At 38.5% G+C, this 18,294-nt stretch overlaps 1 protein-coding gene across 25 annotated transcripts in view; it reads left to right on the forward strand.

Moving 5' to 3' along the window:
- The window catches only part of SOX5 (SRY-box transcription factor 5), a 1,143,569-nt gene extending 1,126,605 nt beyond the window's left edge, over positions 1-16,964 (forward strand). For all 25 annotated transcript variants that reach the window (XM_069581248.1, XM_069581229.1, XM_069581234.1 and 22 more), the window contains 4 exons: positions 3,724-3,832; positions 6,386-6,559; positions 13,644-13,860; positions 16,114-16,964. In XM_069581248.1, the coding sequence (XP_069437349.1) occupies positions 3,724-3,832; positions 6,386-6,559; positions 13,644-13,860; positions 16,114-16,417 (804 nt within the window). In that variant the 3' untranslated portion in view covers positions 16,418-16,964. The remainder of the gene's footprint in view (positions 1-3,723; positions 3,833-6,385; positions 6,560-13,643; positions 13,861-16,113) is intronic.
- Positions 16,965-18,294: the final 1,330 nt, after the last annotated feature.

The following is an 18,294-nucleotide window of genomic DNA, read 5'->3' on the forward strand; positions in this document are numbered from 1 at the left end:
TCAAGGCTGTATATTGTCACCCTGATTATTTAACTTATAAACAGAGTACATCATGAGAAACACTGGGCTGGAAGAAGCACAAGCCGGAATCAAGATTGCCAGGAGAAATATCAATAACCTCAGATATGCAGATGACACCACCCTGATGGCAGAAAGTGAAGAAGAACTAAAAACCTCTTAATGAAAGTGAAAGAGGAGAGTGAAAAAGTTGGCTTAAAGCTCAACATTCAGAAAACGAAGATCATGGCATCTGGTCCCATCCCTTCATGGCAAATAGATGAGGAAACAGTGGAAATAGTGTCAGACTTTATTTGGGGGGCTCCAAAATCACTGCAGATGGTGACTGCAGCCATGAAATTAAAAGACACTTACTCCTTGCAAGGAAAGTTATCACCAACCTAGATAGCATATTCAAAAGCAGAGACATTGCTTTGCCAACAAAGGTCCACAGTCAAGGCTGTGGTTTTTCCAGTAGTCATGTATGAATGTGAGAGTTGGACTGTGAAGACAGCTGAGCACCGAAGAATTAGTGCTTTTAACTGTGGTGTTGGAGAAGACTCTTGAGAGTCTCTTAAACTGCAAGAAGGTCTAACCAGTCCATTCTAAAGGAGATCAGTCCTGGATGTTCATTGGAAGGACTGATGCTGAAGCTGAAACTCCAATACTTTGGCCACCTCATGCAAAGAGTTAACTCATTGGAAAAGACCCTGATGCTGGGAGAGATTAGGGGCAGGAGGAGAAGGGGACAACCCAGGATGAGATGGCTGGATGGCATCACCGACTCAAAGGACATGAGTTTAAGTGAACTCCGGGAGCTGGTGATGGACAGGGAGGCCTGGCGTGTTGTAGTTCATGGGGTCACTATCAAATCCACTTTGGAGTAACTAATTGAATCATTTTATTATACGCTGTGCTTTAGAGGTAGATGATTCAGTTCAGTTCAGTTCAGTTCAGTCACTCAGTCGTGTCCGACTCTTTGCAACCCCATGAACTGCAGCACGCCAGGCCTCCCTGTCTATCACCAACTCCCAGAGTTCACTCAAACTCATGTCCATCGAGTCGGTGATGCCATCCAGCCATCTCATCCTCTGTCGTCCCCTTCTCCTCCTGCCCCCAGTCCCTCCCAGCATCAGAGTCTTTTCCAATGAGTCAACTCTTCGCATGAGGTGGCCAAAGTACTGGAGTTTCAGCTTCAGCATCATTCCTTCCAAAGAACACCCAGGACTGATCTCCTTCAGAATGGACTGGTTGGATCTCCTTGCAGTCCAAGGGACTCTCAAGAGTCTTCTCCAACACCACAGTTCAAAAGCATCAATTCTTCGGCACTCATCTGTCTTCACAGCCCAACTCTCACATCCATACATGACTACTGGAAAAACCATAGCCTTGACTAGACAGACCTTTGTTGGCAAAGTAATGTCTGTGCTTTTGAATATGCTGCTGCTGCTGCTAAGTTGCTTCAGTTGTGTCTGACTCTGTGCGACCCCATAGATGGCAGCCCACCAGGCTCCCCTGTCCCTGGGATTCTCCAGGCAAGTACACTGGAGTGGGTTGCCATTTCCTTCTCCAATGCATGAAAGTGAAAAGTGAAAGTGAAGTCGCTCAATCATGTCCGACTCTTTGCGACCCCATGAACTGCAGCCCACCAAGCTCCTCCGTCCATGGGATTTTCCAGGCGAGAGTACTGGAGTGGGGTGGTTACTTATTGTAAAAACTACTTGTGACTTTCTAGCTTGTCCTTTACTAATTTCAGTAAATTAGTCCTTTAGCTTGGCCTTTATTAATTTGCTCCTTGGTAAGATGGTGCAAGATCCATACAGCTGAATGCCGAATCTTCAGAGTCACTTAACATTTCATTCTTTTTTTTACTCTGACTGCCTCATTTTGCTGTTTCTTCTTAGAAGACTTTACTTCAGAATGAAGGCACTGTGCCACGTATGTAGCATTATTGCCCTATACACTTTAAAATCAAAACCTGAGAGGCAATCCATGCCCAGTACATTCCTCAAAGATAGTAAAGTCTTCATTGACCCAGAGACTCTAATATTATGCTGATGGAATGTGGTTTGTTCTTTTTTTCTTTTTTAATGTAACTGTCTTCTATTTTAGCAGCTACATTTACTATAACGATAGCCTGTTAAGCTGGTGTCCTTGGTGCTCTTGGGCTTGGCTGAATATATACAGCAGACTCTCAGCAAAAAAAATTCAGAACATACAAAGCAGCTGAAATTACCATTTTCATCTCCAAAACAAATTGGGCAAGGCTGTATGTTTTTAAATATATAATTTATTTCAATGTCAGTAGTATATAATCTTATAGAACTAAAGTTGATATAAACTCTTTTGTTTCCAGTTCCCCTATTGTATTTTATATCAGTTGACAATTTAAGATATTTTTCTATTAAATCAGGTATCCAGCTTTGATGAACAGAGACATGGATTCCAAAGCCACTAAATTAAGAGAATTTTTCATCTAGTATAGTTGTACTACTGTCAGAGATCTTGTAGATATAAAGTACGTACTGTGTGAAGAATTTCAATATCCTATTGGTTCTTGATAGAAACATTCGTTGAGTCCCTTCCCTGTAATAATTATCTTAAACAGTTGATTATTTTCTGTGAACATTTTATTGTGTCATTTTATAGCTGTTCTGCAGTAAATGTGATTCATTTGTGTAATTCATGACTGTGTTCCTGAGAAAATGAAGTGCATAATTAAAAAGAAACCTGGGCAAGTTTTATGAAATCCAATAGGTGCTTTTCTGAAAGCTGTTCTGGAACCATATCACCCTCAGATCAATGATGGAGAGTGCTAGAGAAAGTTGTAAACCTTTTATTGTATGCATTTCTGTGCTTCAAAATCACCCAATTACTTAACTTGGAAATAGTTTAAAAATCTCATGTGGTTTAGATTAAGCATTATATTTTTCTTGAAAATAATTTACTTTGTGATGCCATGTTCTCGTGAATTCAAATCAAGCACTGCATGCTTTCAAATGACTTGATGTCTTTGCAGAGCTAATTTTGGTATATTTGTTATCTCAAATAATTCGCCAATTCAATATTTTGGCTTAGCAATCCAAATCAAATTGTGGTCCAAGTAGCAGGCACTCACATCAAATGTACAGAGACTTGACAAGCAATTAGCAATGAATATTTAAACGTCTTCATTACCCTTACATGAGAGATGCAGATGGCATTTAGGGAGATGGCAACCAGAGGACACTACTGTGAATTACGTTTCTATCATTTGGTCACCTGACTATTGGAAGACTTTCTCTGGGCCCCATGCCACTTCTATACTTCTACTGTCTGGCTAAAAATAAAGTAGGCATTCCAAATGCTGTAAAAACAGGTTGCTTCCATGAAATTTCTATGCACATTTTGTGATTTTGGAAGGTTGTCTCCAAGGATCCCAGCAAACATCCTTGCGGCTTAGCAAACCCAAATGCCAAGACTGTATAAGGGGATTCTGTGAATCAGAGTTCCTTCAAAATTCCTACTGATTGTTGACTTCAGTTACCTCAGTATAACGGGCTGAATGTGCAGAGGTGAATAAATCAACATCTCATCACTTCCTGAAGCAAATGTACTCAAAGGGGGGAAGAAAATAAGTTTTAGTGTTGTTACAAACATGGCCCATATATGGCCCAAAGGGGGGAAAAAAGTCTTTGAATAATTATAATTTCCAGACTGAGATCTCATTATAAAATTTTTTTTAAGGAAAAAACAACACTGGAGAGTCTGACTCAGCAACTGGCGGTCAAACAGAATGAAGAAGGAAAATTTAGCCATGCCATGATGGATTTCAATATGAGTGGAGATTCTGATGGTTTGTGAAAGTTTTCATATCTATTCCAGTATTGTGCACAAGTATCTGTTTAATGCCAATTAAAACTACTAAAAATTATACCAGACAGCCACCTCATACCTGATCATTACAGTAAGAGTTCACATGTTCTCCCCAGCACACTCTGTGAGATAACATCTATTACAGATAAAAGAGATTGGCCCTTAGGAATCTGTAGTCATTTTTTCCAAGACCACAGAGCTGTAAGTGCCAAAGGGCAGGTCTAAGATTCAAGATGGTGTGATTATAAAGCGCATGCTGTCAATCATCATTTCCCCTCTCAATTCCATATTTCTTACACCTGAAACAAACTTTTCAGAAATCTGTTATCCCTAAGCTCATTTTAAAGGTTTCATTTGTCAAACCCTGACCAGAATACAGAGCTCAGAAGACCTTTTCAGGATAGTTTCTTGCATTTGGGATCCTTTCCCTCTTAATGCTATCTACCATACAGTCAAATGTCCTGCCTACACTCTGTAACACATCTAGAATTCAAACTGTGCAGCCTCACGCTTCCCACATGTAACTCGAGCCTTCTGTTGTCTATATCATCTCTGAATGTTCTAAACATCCACAGGGACAACTAAATAAATTGATGCTCTAATTCTAATAGCACAGCAAAGAGGGGAAAGAGTGCTTTCCCTCTTACACTTAGCGCCGACTGGGAACCCCTCTCCCAGATTAGGTGGCATACACGCATTTTAAGAGCATGTTCCTCAATTTTACTACAGCAGAAAATCCCTATATATAGAAAAGACTGCCCCAGTTCCAACCAGTGAGAAGGTAAGGGACTAGCCAAGCTTGAGCATTTGACCAATAATTCTGCTGAGGCCAAATTTGAATAAATTGGATATCTAAAAAAAGTCTGTTTTTCTAGCCTGTTGGATCCAAACATTTCCTTCCATCTTCTAGTCTGCTTAGCTAAGATAAACCTGATCTAAGTACTTGCAAAGAACTTGTTTAGCTCTGATGAAGTCACATAATGTTCATTTTAAGGCTTATGTTGCTGTAAGGTGTAAGAACAAGAAAAGGCAGATGTGCAGATGACCATTTGCTAGCTACAAACCCATTTTAGAGAGATGCCACCATATATTGGCACTCATTTTTGTCAGTAAAACAACACTTACTGGTAATAACACATTTCATAAATTTTAAGTTGTATTAGCATGATAAAATATACCCATGGTACTCAGCATTAAAACATCAAAATGTTTGTTGCTGTTACGTGTTAAACTCAGTCATGCTTGTATGCAAAATATTTTCCAATCTTCATCAGACCAAAGAGTATATTACGAAAGAGAAATAATGAGAAATTCCAAATATGCTGTGTTTTCTGTTTGCTGCTGTCGAGGTCATCAAGTCTGGGTCATTTTGGTTAATTCCTATTCCTTCAGATTAAGACAGGAAAAGGAGTATGAAGGAAGAAAAAAAGCAGAATCAGTGCTTTTGTTGATTATACAAATTCTCAAAACCCCCAAAATATTGAAATTTTTACCCGTTACCGGAATATATCTCTTTCATATTTTATAATGATAACCCTGGAAAACTTAGTGCCAGAGATCTACATTTTGCTTCTTCTTATTTTCTTTGCCTAAATTCAAGTATCTCAGGAAGCAGTTTAATCTGCTGAAGCCATTCTACAAAATTGGATAAAGCATAGAGGACTGATTGAAGCTCCTAAAGGTTCCAGTGTCACTCCTGGTTGTGTTTCATCCTGAGTCTCCCTGATTGAAATGTACTTATCAATGGATCTCTTTGGATAAATTAGATGTTGGGAGAAAATTCAGGAAAATGAACATATTATCTTTTTCACCTTATATATGTAACTGTAGACTTCCTAAGAAACCATTGTAATGTAACTATTCATTTGTTCTTTTCCCACCATTTTTGTACATCTTTTGAGAAGCAGACTAACATTGCTGCATTAGCACATTTCATGCATTTATTAGCACATAATTTCAAAGAAAAGCCAAACACAATACAGGAGATATCTGTATTGTATTTTAACCTCAAATATCTATTTAGTAGTGTTTTTATTTATATAGCCTCAGAGGGAGTAAAAGGACATGAGTAGGCTATGTTCTGACAGTCTCCAGGTAACAGAGATACTTCTTTACCCATAGTCACCCATTCTGCTGAATAGATTGGTGTCTCACAATTTTGTGAACTTTTTGACGTAATATTTCTACACTACCAGCATGCCTGTTGACCTAACCCAACTATCTTCATTGCAGTTTGCATCGAATATTTTTCTTGTGATGGTTTCTTGTGTGGTCTTGAAAGTGAACAGTGTACAGTCCTTTGAAAGAAAGGAAAAATATATTAGAAATGAATTTAAAAATACAAATATATTTGGTACCACAAGGCTTATCACAAAAAAACTTCATAAACAAGCATCTGACTCAAGAACTGGAAGTACCGTTATCAGATATGCTTTTAATTTTCAGATATTTTAATAGACTGTAAAACAATAATGCAAGGAAGGGATTGCCAAAAGTTTTAACACTAATGTGAAGCAATGTTCCCTGTTTTTAGGAAGTGCTGGAGTCTCAGAATCAAGAATTTATAGAGAATCCAGGGGGCGTGGTAGCAATGAACCCCACATAAAACGTCCAATGAATGCCTTCATGGTGTGGGCTAAAGATGAACGAAGGAAAATCCTTCAAGCCTTTCCTGACATGCACAACTCCAACATCAGCAAGATACTGGGTAAGAAGAGTATTAAGGGTTCAGTGATGTGTGAAATACAGGTACAATTTTGTTCTCAGCATTTGCTGAAAGAGATTGGGTTTGGAAGCTAAACAGCTCATGTTTTCTACATATCTAAAAAAGAAGTACCCTTATTGAGCCTTCTCTTCTGACTATGAAGCATTCCACATTCATCAAGAAATAATGCCCAAATTCTGTGTGTTTCTATACTGTTAAGTCACTTCAGTCATGTTCAACTCTGTGAGACCCCATAGATGGCAGCCTACCAGGCTCCTCCGTCCCTGGGATTCTCCAGGCAAGAACACTGGAGTGTGTTGCCATTGCCTTCTCCAATGCGTGAAAGTGAAAAGTGAAAGTGAAGTCACTCAGTGGTGTCTGACTTTTCACAAGCCCGTGGACTGCAGCCCACCAGGCTCCTCCGTCCATGGGATTCTCCAGGCAAGAGTACTGGAGTGGGCTGCCATTGCCTTCTATACTAGTTGTTGCAATATTTTCTCTTCTCTAAAAATCTAAAAAATATTTGTACTAAGACTAAGGGAAAGGGTTCTTTTCATACAAGACTCTCAGTATTGGTATTGGTATTATTTTGCTTTGTAAACACCATTGAATTCATCATGTCACTGGGGCAGGAGTGAAGAAGGAAATGATGTCTGCTCTAATACTATAATTGAGAATCAGTTTAGGCTGTCAGCACACAATTTGTTGGGTGTGCATTATTTAGTTTTTACTTTTGGTAACCTTACATGTATTTTCAGTATCATTTAAAAAGGGACTTTTCCTGCTATTGCAACTTTTACCTTAACAGATGACAAAATACATACATAGACACTGAAGCACACAACAAAACTGGGTGAGAGGAAAGAGTGCCTATTAGATACCAGTTTAAGTCTCAGAAAGAAGGATGGGAAGATTCCATTTCTTTGGTGTAGTTCTCTTGACATCATCATCATCATCTTCACCACCTTTATCTTCAAGAGCATAGTGTGTAGGTTCTGGACAACCTAAGCAAATTTTTATTATTCTTTGAATTCTAAGAGCTAAATAATAAAAACTAGAAGAGGAACACTGTATCAGCACATTTTGTCTTTGACAAATAAGTAGCAAAATTTGTCAAAGTTATTAAAGCATTGTTAAAATCCATATGCACTTGGAATTACATGCAGCTCATGCAGTGTGCCTTTTGATTCTTTACATTTAGGAATCAATCATCTGAAAGTAGTAACTAAACATGTAATGTGTTTTTATGATCCCATATTTTCCAACAATGGTAATAGATGCTTCCCAGTCCACAGTGTACATTTGTAATGAAGCAAAAAGAAACAAAAATCATTTACTGCTTAAACCTGTGACTCAGTTTTTATCAAAATGATTTTGAGATCTTTAGATGAAGCTTATCTCAAAATATATGAACATGTGAAGCTTTTTGTGTACATAAACATGAATATATTTATGCATAAATATGTATCAATCTATAATAAAAAAACTGGAACTGAACAAAAGGAAATGGACATGTTTCTGCACCTCTATCTCTCATCTGTTCTTCTTTTTATGACTATATATTCTACCTTCCATATGAATTTTTTCGTTAAAAAAATACCATATCTGTTTCATTTGGAAAAACTCTATAAAACAATAAAGTACTTTATGTAAGCTTATATTTTAATGTAAGCTTATATTTTATGTAAGCTCACATTTTAATACATCAGTTATAATCACATTAGAAATTCCCAAATTTCAAAAAAAAAAAACCTAAAAACTAAGACTATTTAACCTGTGTGTATATCATTCAATTTATGTGCCTGAATACTAAAAAAATAATAATGACTGATTAAAACCTTACTGCAGATATAACAGGAATATTATTCTGGATGACATAAAATAATTTAGGAAATAGAGCAAAAGCCTTCATGGGAAAGAGATGTCTGGCTAAAAGAATTCCTTTCTGATCTGAAGGAGAAAATACTACAATGACTATATGATCATATGACTATATGATAGTGACTATATGATATGACTATATGGCTGCATGAAAGAGAATGCTGCCTAATTTAATTAAGATTTTTCAGTGAAATCGTGCTAATTAAATATATAGCAGAAAAAAATCCACTAAGGTCTTGGGCTTCAATATTTAGTCATAGCTTCAAACAAATAAATGATCTTCAAATACCCACAAGATCATTCTGAATGGCTCATTTCATATAAAAGTACAAAGAAAGCTTGATGTTTTCCTTTTTACTGATTGTTTTGGATAACAGCCTCCGACAGCATGCCGCTAATTCATTCTGCTTAAAACAGGCGCTTGAGCTGGGTTGACATTTTACGTAGTCTCTGGGGATCCTAGTTGACATTTTAAAGGGCTTCTAAGCATTTTATAATACCCTAAAATCTGGTTTTAATAAGCCATTCTGCTGAAATTGTTAACATAAGGAATCACCTTTTACTGTTTGGCACTAGATCAGGAATGGGGGACATCTTTTTCTGATTAGATATACAGTAGTGGAGGAAAATGTGCAAATTCATTACAGACCCCGTGGAGATGACACTGTTGCTCAGCCCAAACCCTTCATTTTTATTGTATTGCCAGGTTTAGAAAGGGAAAGAGCACTTTTAAGATTGGTTTTTTTTTTCATTTTGAACGTCAGAAATTTTTGATTGAATCTTCCTATATGTCATCAGGAGGAATACCTAAATGTACTTGATTCTTTTTTCATTGTCAAACGCTAGTCTTTTGAAAACAACAGGTGACTTACTTCTTGTACATGGTCAGAGTGAGGAACCAGCCACACCCAAATCAAGGAGATGTTTTCATCTTTGGAAGGTATCCAAAACACTATCCTCCCATTTTCATCTGCTGTGTTTAGGGGGTTGCAGTACTGTTACAAACAATGGTGGTTGTACCTGCAAAGCCACTGAAACCAAAACCAAACTTGTCATTTGATTAACTTCATTCAGAAGCTATTCTTAAAAAATGGAAACTGCATTTGCCACCAAAATGAACCACTGTACTGATGAATCATAAAATAGAGTAGTTAGCTTAAGCATTAACTGGGTCAAAATGGTCCTTTAATTCTTAATTTTGAAAAGACATGTAATAGTGAGATGGCCCTATTTTTTTAAACATAGTTTAGAATTCAATGACACTTCCAGAGAATTTATATTATCTAATGTCAAATATTTTGATTCCAGTTCATACAGAGTTAGAAACCAACTTACTTGAGAATTTATGCATCTTTTACTTTTTCCTGGGCATGTTAGCCAGAACAATGTTAAGTTCCTCTACTCCTTATTCCCACTGCAAGATCTTGACCATTTCATTCTTCCTCCCTAGGCTATTCTTCTCTTTCTATCCCTATAGGAGTCATTTTTGCAGCAGTGCCTTCCTGACCTATAGAATCCTGATCCCATCTCCTTATGATATGTTCTCATAGCTTCCTGTACTTTCCACAATTGTAACTGAAATTATACATTTGGCAATGACATATTTAATCTATTTCTCCTTAGCTGGAATATAAGCTCGAAGAAAATAGGTATCATAATGACTCATCACAGCATATAGTTAATATAGCATCATGCATATAGTAGGAAATCTTAAAATAGCTCTTACCTTCCAAGGCATATTACTATGAGGCATAAACATTCCCTTTCCTTAGAGAAAATTTCTTTTTTGATCTAACAGAACATTTAAACTTAGGGAAGAATCTTTGGCAATTCCTATCCTAACTGAGAATGCTAGTTCTTTTGTTCTACTGGTGATATTTTAAGTCAACTATTCCTTGAGCCACTGTTCGATTTATCTTGTTATTCAGTAAGTTATTCTGGTAAGTTCACTTTTCCACACCCTGTTCTGAGGTTAAAAATTCTGGTATACATACTTACAAGACAATCCACAAGAAGAATTGATCCAGTTCAATAGTATTATAGTTTTATTTGTGTTTATATTTGCCCTAAGAGCAGCATGATTTCCAAGCGCCTCTAGGAAATAATGTTAGATAATAAAGAGTGTGAGCATGTACCTACAAATGATATGACCTGAGCAGCTGACTAAATGTTGGACACTGCATTTAAACACAAACTTGAGAAAGGAATCGAAAAATAAACTCTGATATTTGAACTGTAACCTGAATTCCTGTTATAAATACAATGAAATCATATTGACTCTCTAGGTTGGAAAAAATTTGTTTATAAATCTTTGTAATATTTACATGGATATACCCACCCAGGCAACATCTGTTCCAACAGGAAACAATTCCAAGGGAAGAGAAGGCCCTTTCTCTTCATTTCTTTAATAAACGTAACAGCCCAACAGTTAGAACTGGACATGGAAAAACAGACTAGATCCAGATAGGAAAAGGAGTACATCAAGGCTGTATATTGTCACCCTGCCTATTTAAGTTATATGCAGAGTACATCATGAGAAACACTGGGCTGGAAGAAACACAAGCTGGAATCAAGATTGCCGGGAGAAATATCAATCACCTCAGATATGCAGATGACACCACCCTTATGGCAGAAAATGAAGAGGAACTAAAGAGCCTTTTGATGAAAGTGAAAGAGGAGAGTGAAAAAGTTGGCTTAAAGCTCAACATTCAGAAAACGAAGATCATGGCATCTGGTCCCATGACTTCATGGGAAATAGATGGGGAAACAGTGTCAGACTTTATTTTTCAGGGCTCCAAAATCACTGCAGATGGTGACTACAGCCATGATATTAAAAGACACTTACTCCTTGGAAGGAAAGTTATGACCAACCTAGACAGCATAGTCAAAAGCAGAGACATTATTTTGCCAATAAAATTCCATCTAGTCAAGGCTGTGGTTTTTCCAGTGGTCATGTATGGATGTGAGCGTTGTACTGTGAAGAAAGCTGAGCTCCAAAGAACTGATGCTTTGAACTGTGGTGTTGGAGAAGACTCTTGAGAGTCCCTTGGACTGCAAGGAAATCCAACCAGTCCATTCTAAAGGAGATCAGTCCTGGGTGTTCATTGGAAAGACTGATGCTAACGCTGAAACTCCAGTACTTTGGCCACCTCATGCGAAGAGTTGACTCATTGGAAAAACTCTGATGCTGGGAGGGATTGGGGGCAGGAGAAGAAGGGGACAACCCAGGATGAGATGGCTGGAAGGCATCACCGACTAGATGGACATGCGTTTGAGTGAACTCCGGGAGTTGGTGATGGACAGGGAGGCCTGGCATGCTGCGATTCATGGGGTCACAAAGAGTCGGACATGACTGAGAGACTGAACTGAATTGAACAACCCATATTGAGGAATTCTCAACATTTGTAGGAAAAAACAGTTCATTAGTGAGCTATTTGTATTTGAGATGTGTTATGGTTGAATGATGAATTCATTCAAAAGATTTAAGAACTTGCTTAGATTTTAGAACTTTGTAAGGCAGGTAAAGGCAGCAGTACCAGTACATATTAGGCTAATTCCTGTTATTTTTTTTCTTTGTGCATTTGGGTAGAGTTTTGGGCTTCCCTGATGGCGATAGTGGTAAAGAATCTGCCTACCATGTAGGAGACACAAGAGACACGGGTTAAATCCCAGATCAGGAAGATCCCCTGAAGGTGGGCATGGCAGCCCCAGGTATTCTTGTCTGGAGAATCCCATGGACAGAGAAGCCTGGCAGACCACAGTTCATAGAATCACAAACAGTTGTACACAACTGAAGGGACTTAGCACACACGCACAAACTGATTATCTGCAGATAAACATCCACAAATAAACATTACTACTGCTGTTTCTGTTACTACTACACATAGCCATACTGATAGAAGCAGAACTTTAAATCACATCTGTATTGTGAATAAGCATAAACCATTTTTAATTAAGCTTCAGACTTCAAAAATAAGTTGTTTTTCACAATCCTCATTGAATCCAAACCAAAATTAAAAGTGAAAGGGAAAACCAATTTGGACTAACATTACTAATACATACTTTATCACAGGAAGTGACAGTTTTATATATTCTTGAAAATATTTTAAGAGAAAAATATTACTGTAAGTTTTGCTCTCTGGCTTAAAAATATTTGATAGATCCTATGTAGTAGGTAGATAGAAGTATGTAAAGACACATGTGGTACCATACTTTTGATTTCTGTCAAACCTGAATCAGTAATCTTCAATTTAATAGTTGTGTGAGCTTTGGTAAGTTACTTCATCCATTTGAACTTCAACTTTTTCATCTTTGGAAATGGGTATAAAGGCTGTCTGCTAGTGAGATTGTGGTAAAAGGTAAAAATGAAAAAACTTCTGTAAAGTTTTTAGCAAGGTATATAATGCACAGTTGTTAACCCATGGCATGTTCACTAATTATTTTTTATAATTAAAATTTTAATGAATTTTTTAACTGTAATCAAGTTAGCATACTTAAACATTTGGGGGAGAATAAGCAGTACGTGTCATATATGTTAGAAGGACTTCCCAGGTAGCTTAGTGGTAAAGAATCCACCTGCCAATGCAGGAGACTCCAGTTCAATCACTGGGTCAGGAAGAGTCCCTGGAGAAGGAAATGGCAGCCCACTCCAGTCTTCTTGCCTAGGAAATCCCATGGACAGAGGAGCCTGGTCTTTGTAGCTTGGCTACAGTCTATGAGATCACAAAGGAGTCGGACAGGACTTTGCAGCTAAACAACAACATGTTAGAAACCTTTGTAGTAAGTAATAAACTCCCACATAAAAATATTCAATAGCTAGACAGTTACCTTCATATTGAAAATACATAATGAGTCTTTGCCTAACTTTTCAGTTCATAGTTGAATTACATCATGGTCTAATGTAGAAATGAGAGATATTACCATTAAATCTACTGTGAGCTTTTAAGTATATAAGGTACAAGTTTGACTAAGTTGTTAATTCAAGGCAAAAAAGATATATATATATTGCTTAATGTCTGTACCTTTGAGTACACAGTTTTCTTGGCACAGACACCAACAGCTCAGTCAAAGCTCACTAATCCTAACCTTTTTATATATTTCTGGGATATGGCCAACGTTTTTACTTTAGATTTTCATATTCTCAATTATGCTTTGTTAGGATCCTCAGCCACTGTGCAAATGGGAACTTTAACCTTTTTTCCCATAGGATCTCGCTGGAAAGCTATGACAAACCTAGAGAAACAGCCATACTACGAGGAGCAAGCCCGTCTCAGCAAGCAGCACCTGGAGAAGTACCCTGACTACAAGTACAAGCCCAGGCCGAAGCGCACCTGCCTGGTGGATGGCAAAAAGCTGCGCATTGGGGAATACAAGGCAATCATGCGAAACCGGCGGCAGGAAATGCGGCAGTACTTCAATGTTGGGTAAGGAGCTTCCGGTCCGGTTCTTTTCCCATAGGGAACCCTTCCGGTTACTCTTAATGGGTTGGGAAGTGTATTTGTTTAGCTGCAAAGCAGCATTTTGAGAAAGAACCTGGCACAGTGTATTTTGTGTGTCTAAGCTGTTCCCCTTATAATATTGAGGAAGAATGTTTCAAGTGAGTTCACTCCAGGCTCCTAGAACAATGGCTCTGACCAGAGCTTTGTTTAAAGGCTGGTTTGAAAATAAAATGAGAGTAAAGCATTTTGGAGCTTCCTATTAAAAACGTAGAAGTCTTACTGGTTTTCTCTTTTCTTTTTCTTTCTACTTTTCATTACTTCCAAGGCCTCACAGTGTAGATTCCTTAGCAACTAACGACTTAATTGAGATAATATGATATAAAAATGAATTGAAAGAAAGACTTGTTTCTGAATATAGAGGGGTCTCTGGGCTCTCAAGGCACATACCTGGCCTTAGAAAAAAGATCACATAAAGTAAGTATTCTGTTTAGGGCATAACAAGGTTGTGAGTGGACAAGTTTCCTTCTGAATTAAGGAGGCCTCTCTCAGTATGGGGACTTCCCTGGTGGCTCAGACGGTAAAGCATCTGTCTACAATGCAGGAGACCCAGGTTCAATCCCTGGGTCAGGAAGATCGTCTGGAGAAGGAAATGGCAATCCACTCCAGTACTATTGCCTGGAAAATCCCATGGACAGAGGAGCCTGGTAGGCTACAGTCCATGGGGTTGCAAAGAGTTGGACACAACTGAGCGACTTCACTCACTCACGCAGTATGGGGCTTCCCAGCTAGCTCAATGGTAAAGAATCTGCCTGCAATGCAGGAAATGCAAGAGATAGAGGTTCCATCCCTGGTTTGGGAAGATCCCCTGGAGTAGGCAGTGGCAGCCCACTCCAGTATTCTTGCCTGGAAATTTTCATGGACAGAAGAGCCTGGTGGGCTACAATCCATGGGGTTGCAAGAGAATGGGACACAGCTGAGCACCCACTCAGTATATCTTACCCTGCTCCCTATGGCAAGGCCAAAAACCACACTGCATTGGCAGAATTTTCTCAAAAAACACAGAAATAAAGTTTTCATATTTGGAACAGTAAGATCCTGTGAGCTCTGAAAATGGCAAGAAGATACTTAAAAAAAAAAAAAAAAAAAGCTTTTCAAATATCTCCTGTCCCCTTCATTTCCATGAATGTGTCTGCTTGATCAGTCCAAATGGTCTGTGATTTATATCTCAGTGCCTGACTCTTCATGTGGAGCTCAAAACCCAGCCCTCCTTGGGGAAAGAGTAAACATGAATGAATGAAAGAAGACATAAATGAATATCATCTGTTAAATCCTTCTTATTGAGACCAATTACAGGATCTGTGGATCCCAGTGTAATATGAAAGTGCAAAGTGAAAGTGAAGTCGCTCAGTCGTGTCCGACTCTTTGTGACCCCGTGGCCCATAGCCTACCAGGCTTCTCGGTCCATGGGATTTTCCAGGCAAGAATACTGGAGTGGGTTACCATTTCCTTCTCCAGGAGATCTTCCCAACCCAGGGATTGAACCTGAGTCTCCCACACTGTAGGCAGAGGCTTTACTGTCTGAGCCACCAGGGAAGTTCCCTAAGTCCTTGTTAAAAAGTTTTTAAGGAATTTCAAGATAGTGACGACAGAACTCTAAACCAAATGTGGGATTTTTGTAAGCCCCGGATACTGTACAGCTGCAGAGGTGGTGCACCCACAAGGCCAGCCCAGCCTTCTGCCCCCACTGATGATCTCACCATTTCAGGGATGAAGTGGACCATGTGCTAGTGTTCATTTCTAGTGGGTTCTGGGCAATAAATTTTTATGTTGAGAGCTCAAGTACTTCAGGATTTTTCCATTAAAATTGCATTATCTTTAGGTTTAATCTTTTTAAAATTGTTTCAACATGTTACAGTGAAAGAAAAATTAACTTTGTGTCAAGGACTTGAGTTCTGTTTATTAATCTTTCTGTACCTCAGTTTCTTTTCAGAAATTAAAAAAGTAACAGTCATTTTGAGAATCAAATGGGCAACACGTGAAAGTGCCTTGTAATCTATAAAGCGTTATATTAAAGTAAGGTGCTTGGACCACAGTAGGATACATTTTCAAACGTCAGGCAGTAGGGTGAAAATCAAGACCTTCGACTTGGTCAAGCCAAGCAAATTCATTATAGAATAAGGCCTGCATCCAACCCTCCACTCACTTATTCAGGAATTTTTGGGAATTCCTCTCTAACAGGCAACAAGCACAGATCCCCATCGCAACGGCTGGCGTCGTGTACCCAGGAGCCATCGCCATGGCTGGGATGCCCTCCCCTCACCTGCCCTCGGAGCACTCCAGCGTGTCCAGCAGCCCGGAGCCCGGCATGCCCGTTATCCAGAGCACGTATGGTGTGAAAGGAGAGGAGCCACACATCAAAGAGGAGATCCAGGCTGAGGACATCAACGGAGAAATTTATGATGAGTACGACGAGGAAGAGGATGATCCGGATGTAGATTATGGGAGTGACAGTGAAAACCATATTGCCGGACAAGCCAACTGATAAGGGTCAAAAGATTGTTGTGACCTTAGGACTTAAAGAAGCCCTAGCTGGTTCATCCTTACCAGTGGCCAAGCACATTAACTTTCTCATACACTGACTGTTACTTTAACTGTTAGTCTTAACTAGTTGGGACATCAGCTGACTAATAGACCTCAGCCTCAAAAGGCTTGGAAAGGAAATAAAAATACAACAAGCAGACAACAATATCAACAACAAGAGATTGAAATAAGCTATGGGTAAAATAATGCCAGTAATTCAGCTGCTACATCCAAGCACTGAAGTCTTACCCGTCAACTTTTTTTTTTAATAAACTTTATGGCTGTTTGTTCTACAATGTTCTAGAAATTCTCACTCAGGTACACAGTGCCAACAAGTGGCTTGTGAATGTGTTTTGTTGTTTTGTGCTACAATTTTTAAAAGAAATAAGTTTTGTTTTGTTTTTCGGGGTTTCTGGGTTTTTTCCTTTTCTTTTCTTTCCTTTGGTTTATTTTTTGTTTGTTTGTTTTTGTTTTGTTTTGGTAATGCACCTGACAGGAAAAAAAAGAAAGATGACTTTCTCTTTCATTCTCTCCACCTTCTCCATCTCTATACTTTAAAGATGGAAGTCTGTGCATGGGGGGGCGGGGGAAGAGGGAAAAAGAGCCTGTTTTTAACTTCCTTGGTATCCACCACAAAATAAGCAATCATTTTCTTTAGAGGACTTTCCTTATCTGTTGCACACCACACTACATCTTTGAGTAAGTGCCAAATTTGTACTGAAGTGTTAACCCAGTTGATTTTTTTCCCTTTCCTTTTTCCTGTTCCTTCTTAAATTAGGACAGTGTTATATCTTAGACAATCCCTTGAAAAACCTGAAATACCAGCAGCTGGTGAGATTTGACTTTTTTTTCTTTAATGGAAACTGTAGGTGCTGTTCTCAGGTGAAAAGAGAGAGAGAGACATAAGAAATTTAGAGAAAAAAATATTTTCTAATCTTGGATTTTTGTGTGTATGTATGTGTGTGATTATGGTACTAATAGGAATAATGTTGGATCATTGTGAGTTAAACCCACATCTGGGGATGAAATCCCACATCCTTCTAAATGACTGGTCTGGAAGCATCCTTGACCTTGACTTTGCACTTCAAATGACAACTTAACCAATATAGGGCTCAGAAATTATATTTTTAAATTTCTAATATGATTATTATTGGATGGATCAGGTGGCCCTGTATAGTAGAGGGGTGCGTGTGTAACATGGAAGCCGAATTCTCCCAGATGTTCCACTAACATTTGCTACTTAACGATTTCTGTTTTGTTTTTCCTTTTGGTAACTTCGAGCAAAACAGTTGTTTCCTTTGAATATATTTGCCCATTTTCTAGAAATATAGGATTAGCTTATTTCTTCAACATTCCATCCTTTCCTGATCAAGAAATGGAACTGATGATTTTATAAGGTATTCTTAATCCCTCCATGAAATGAGATGGAGGCCATTTGCATTTCAGAATTGTGGGCCAGGTACATTTCATGCCATAAAAAGCAGGATTTATTCAGAAGTCATTGCAACGCTTGCCACTGCTCTACTCTTGCTGTAAGATGTGTCCTCTGAAGTCCAGTTTCTGATTCCAGCAGAGTGTGTGCACAGAGCAACAACTGATGGTGAAAGGACTGCTTAGTTAGACTTTGCTAGCCAAGTGCCAAGGCAGTTGTAGGGCTTGTTCAAATAAATGGGAAATCATCTAAAGTGAATCAGCGCTGCTCATGCTGAAGCATTAGACAGTAAATACTCCAACCAGTAGATTGGATGTGTTATGGTTTTCACTCCAGTCATCATTTTCCTATCCCACCCTCCCCAAACCTGACCCTTAAGTTTGATTTTTACATATAAATAAGAAAAA

The sequence above is a fragment of the Ovis canadensis genome, chromosome 3, assembly GCF_042477335.2.
Source record: "Ovis canadensis isolate MfBH-ARS-UI-01 breed Bighorn chromosome 3, ARS-UI_OviCan_v2, whole genome shotgun sequence".
Lineage (NCBI taxonomy): Eukaryota > Metazoa > Chordata > Mammalia > Artiodactyla > Bovidae > Ovis > Ovis canadensis.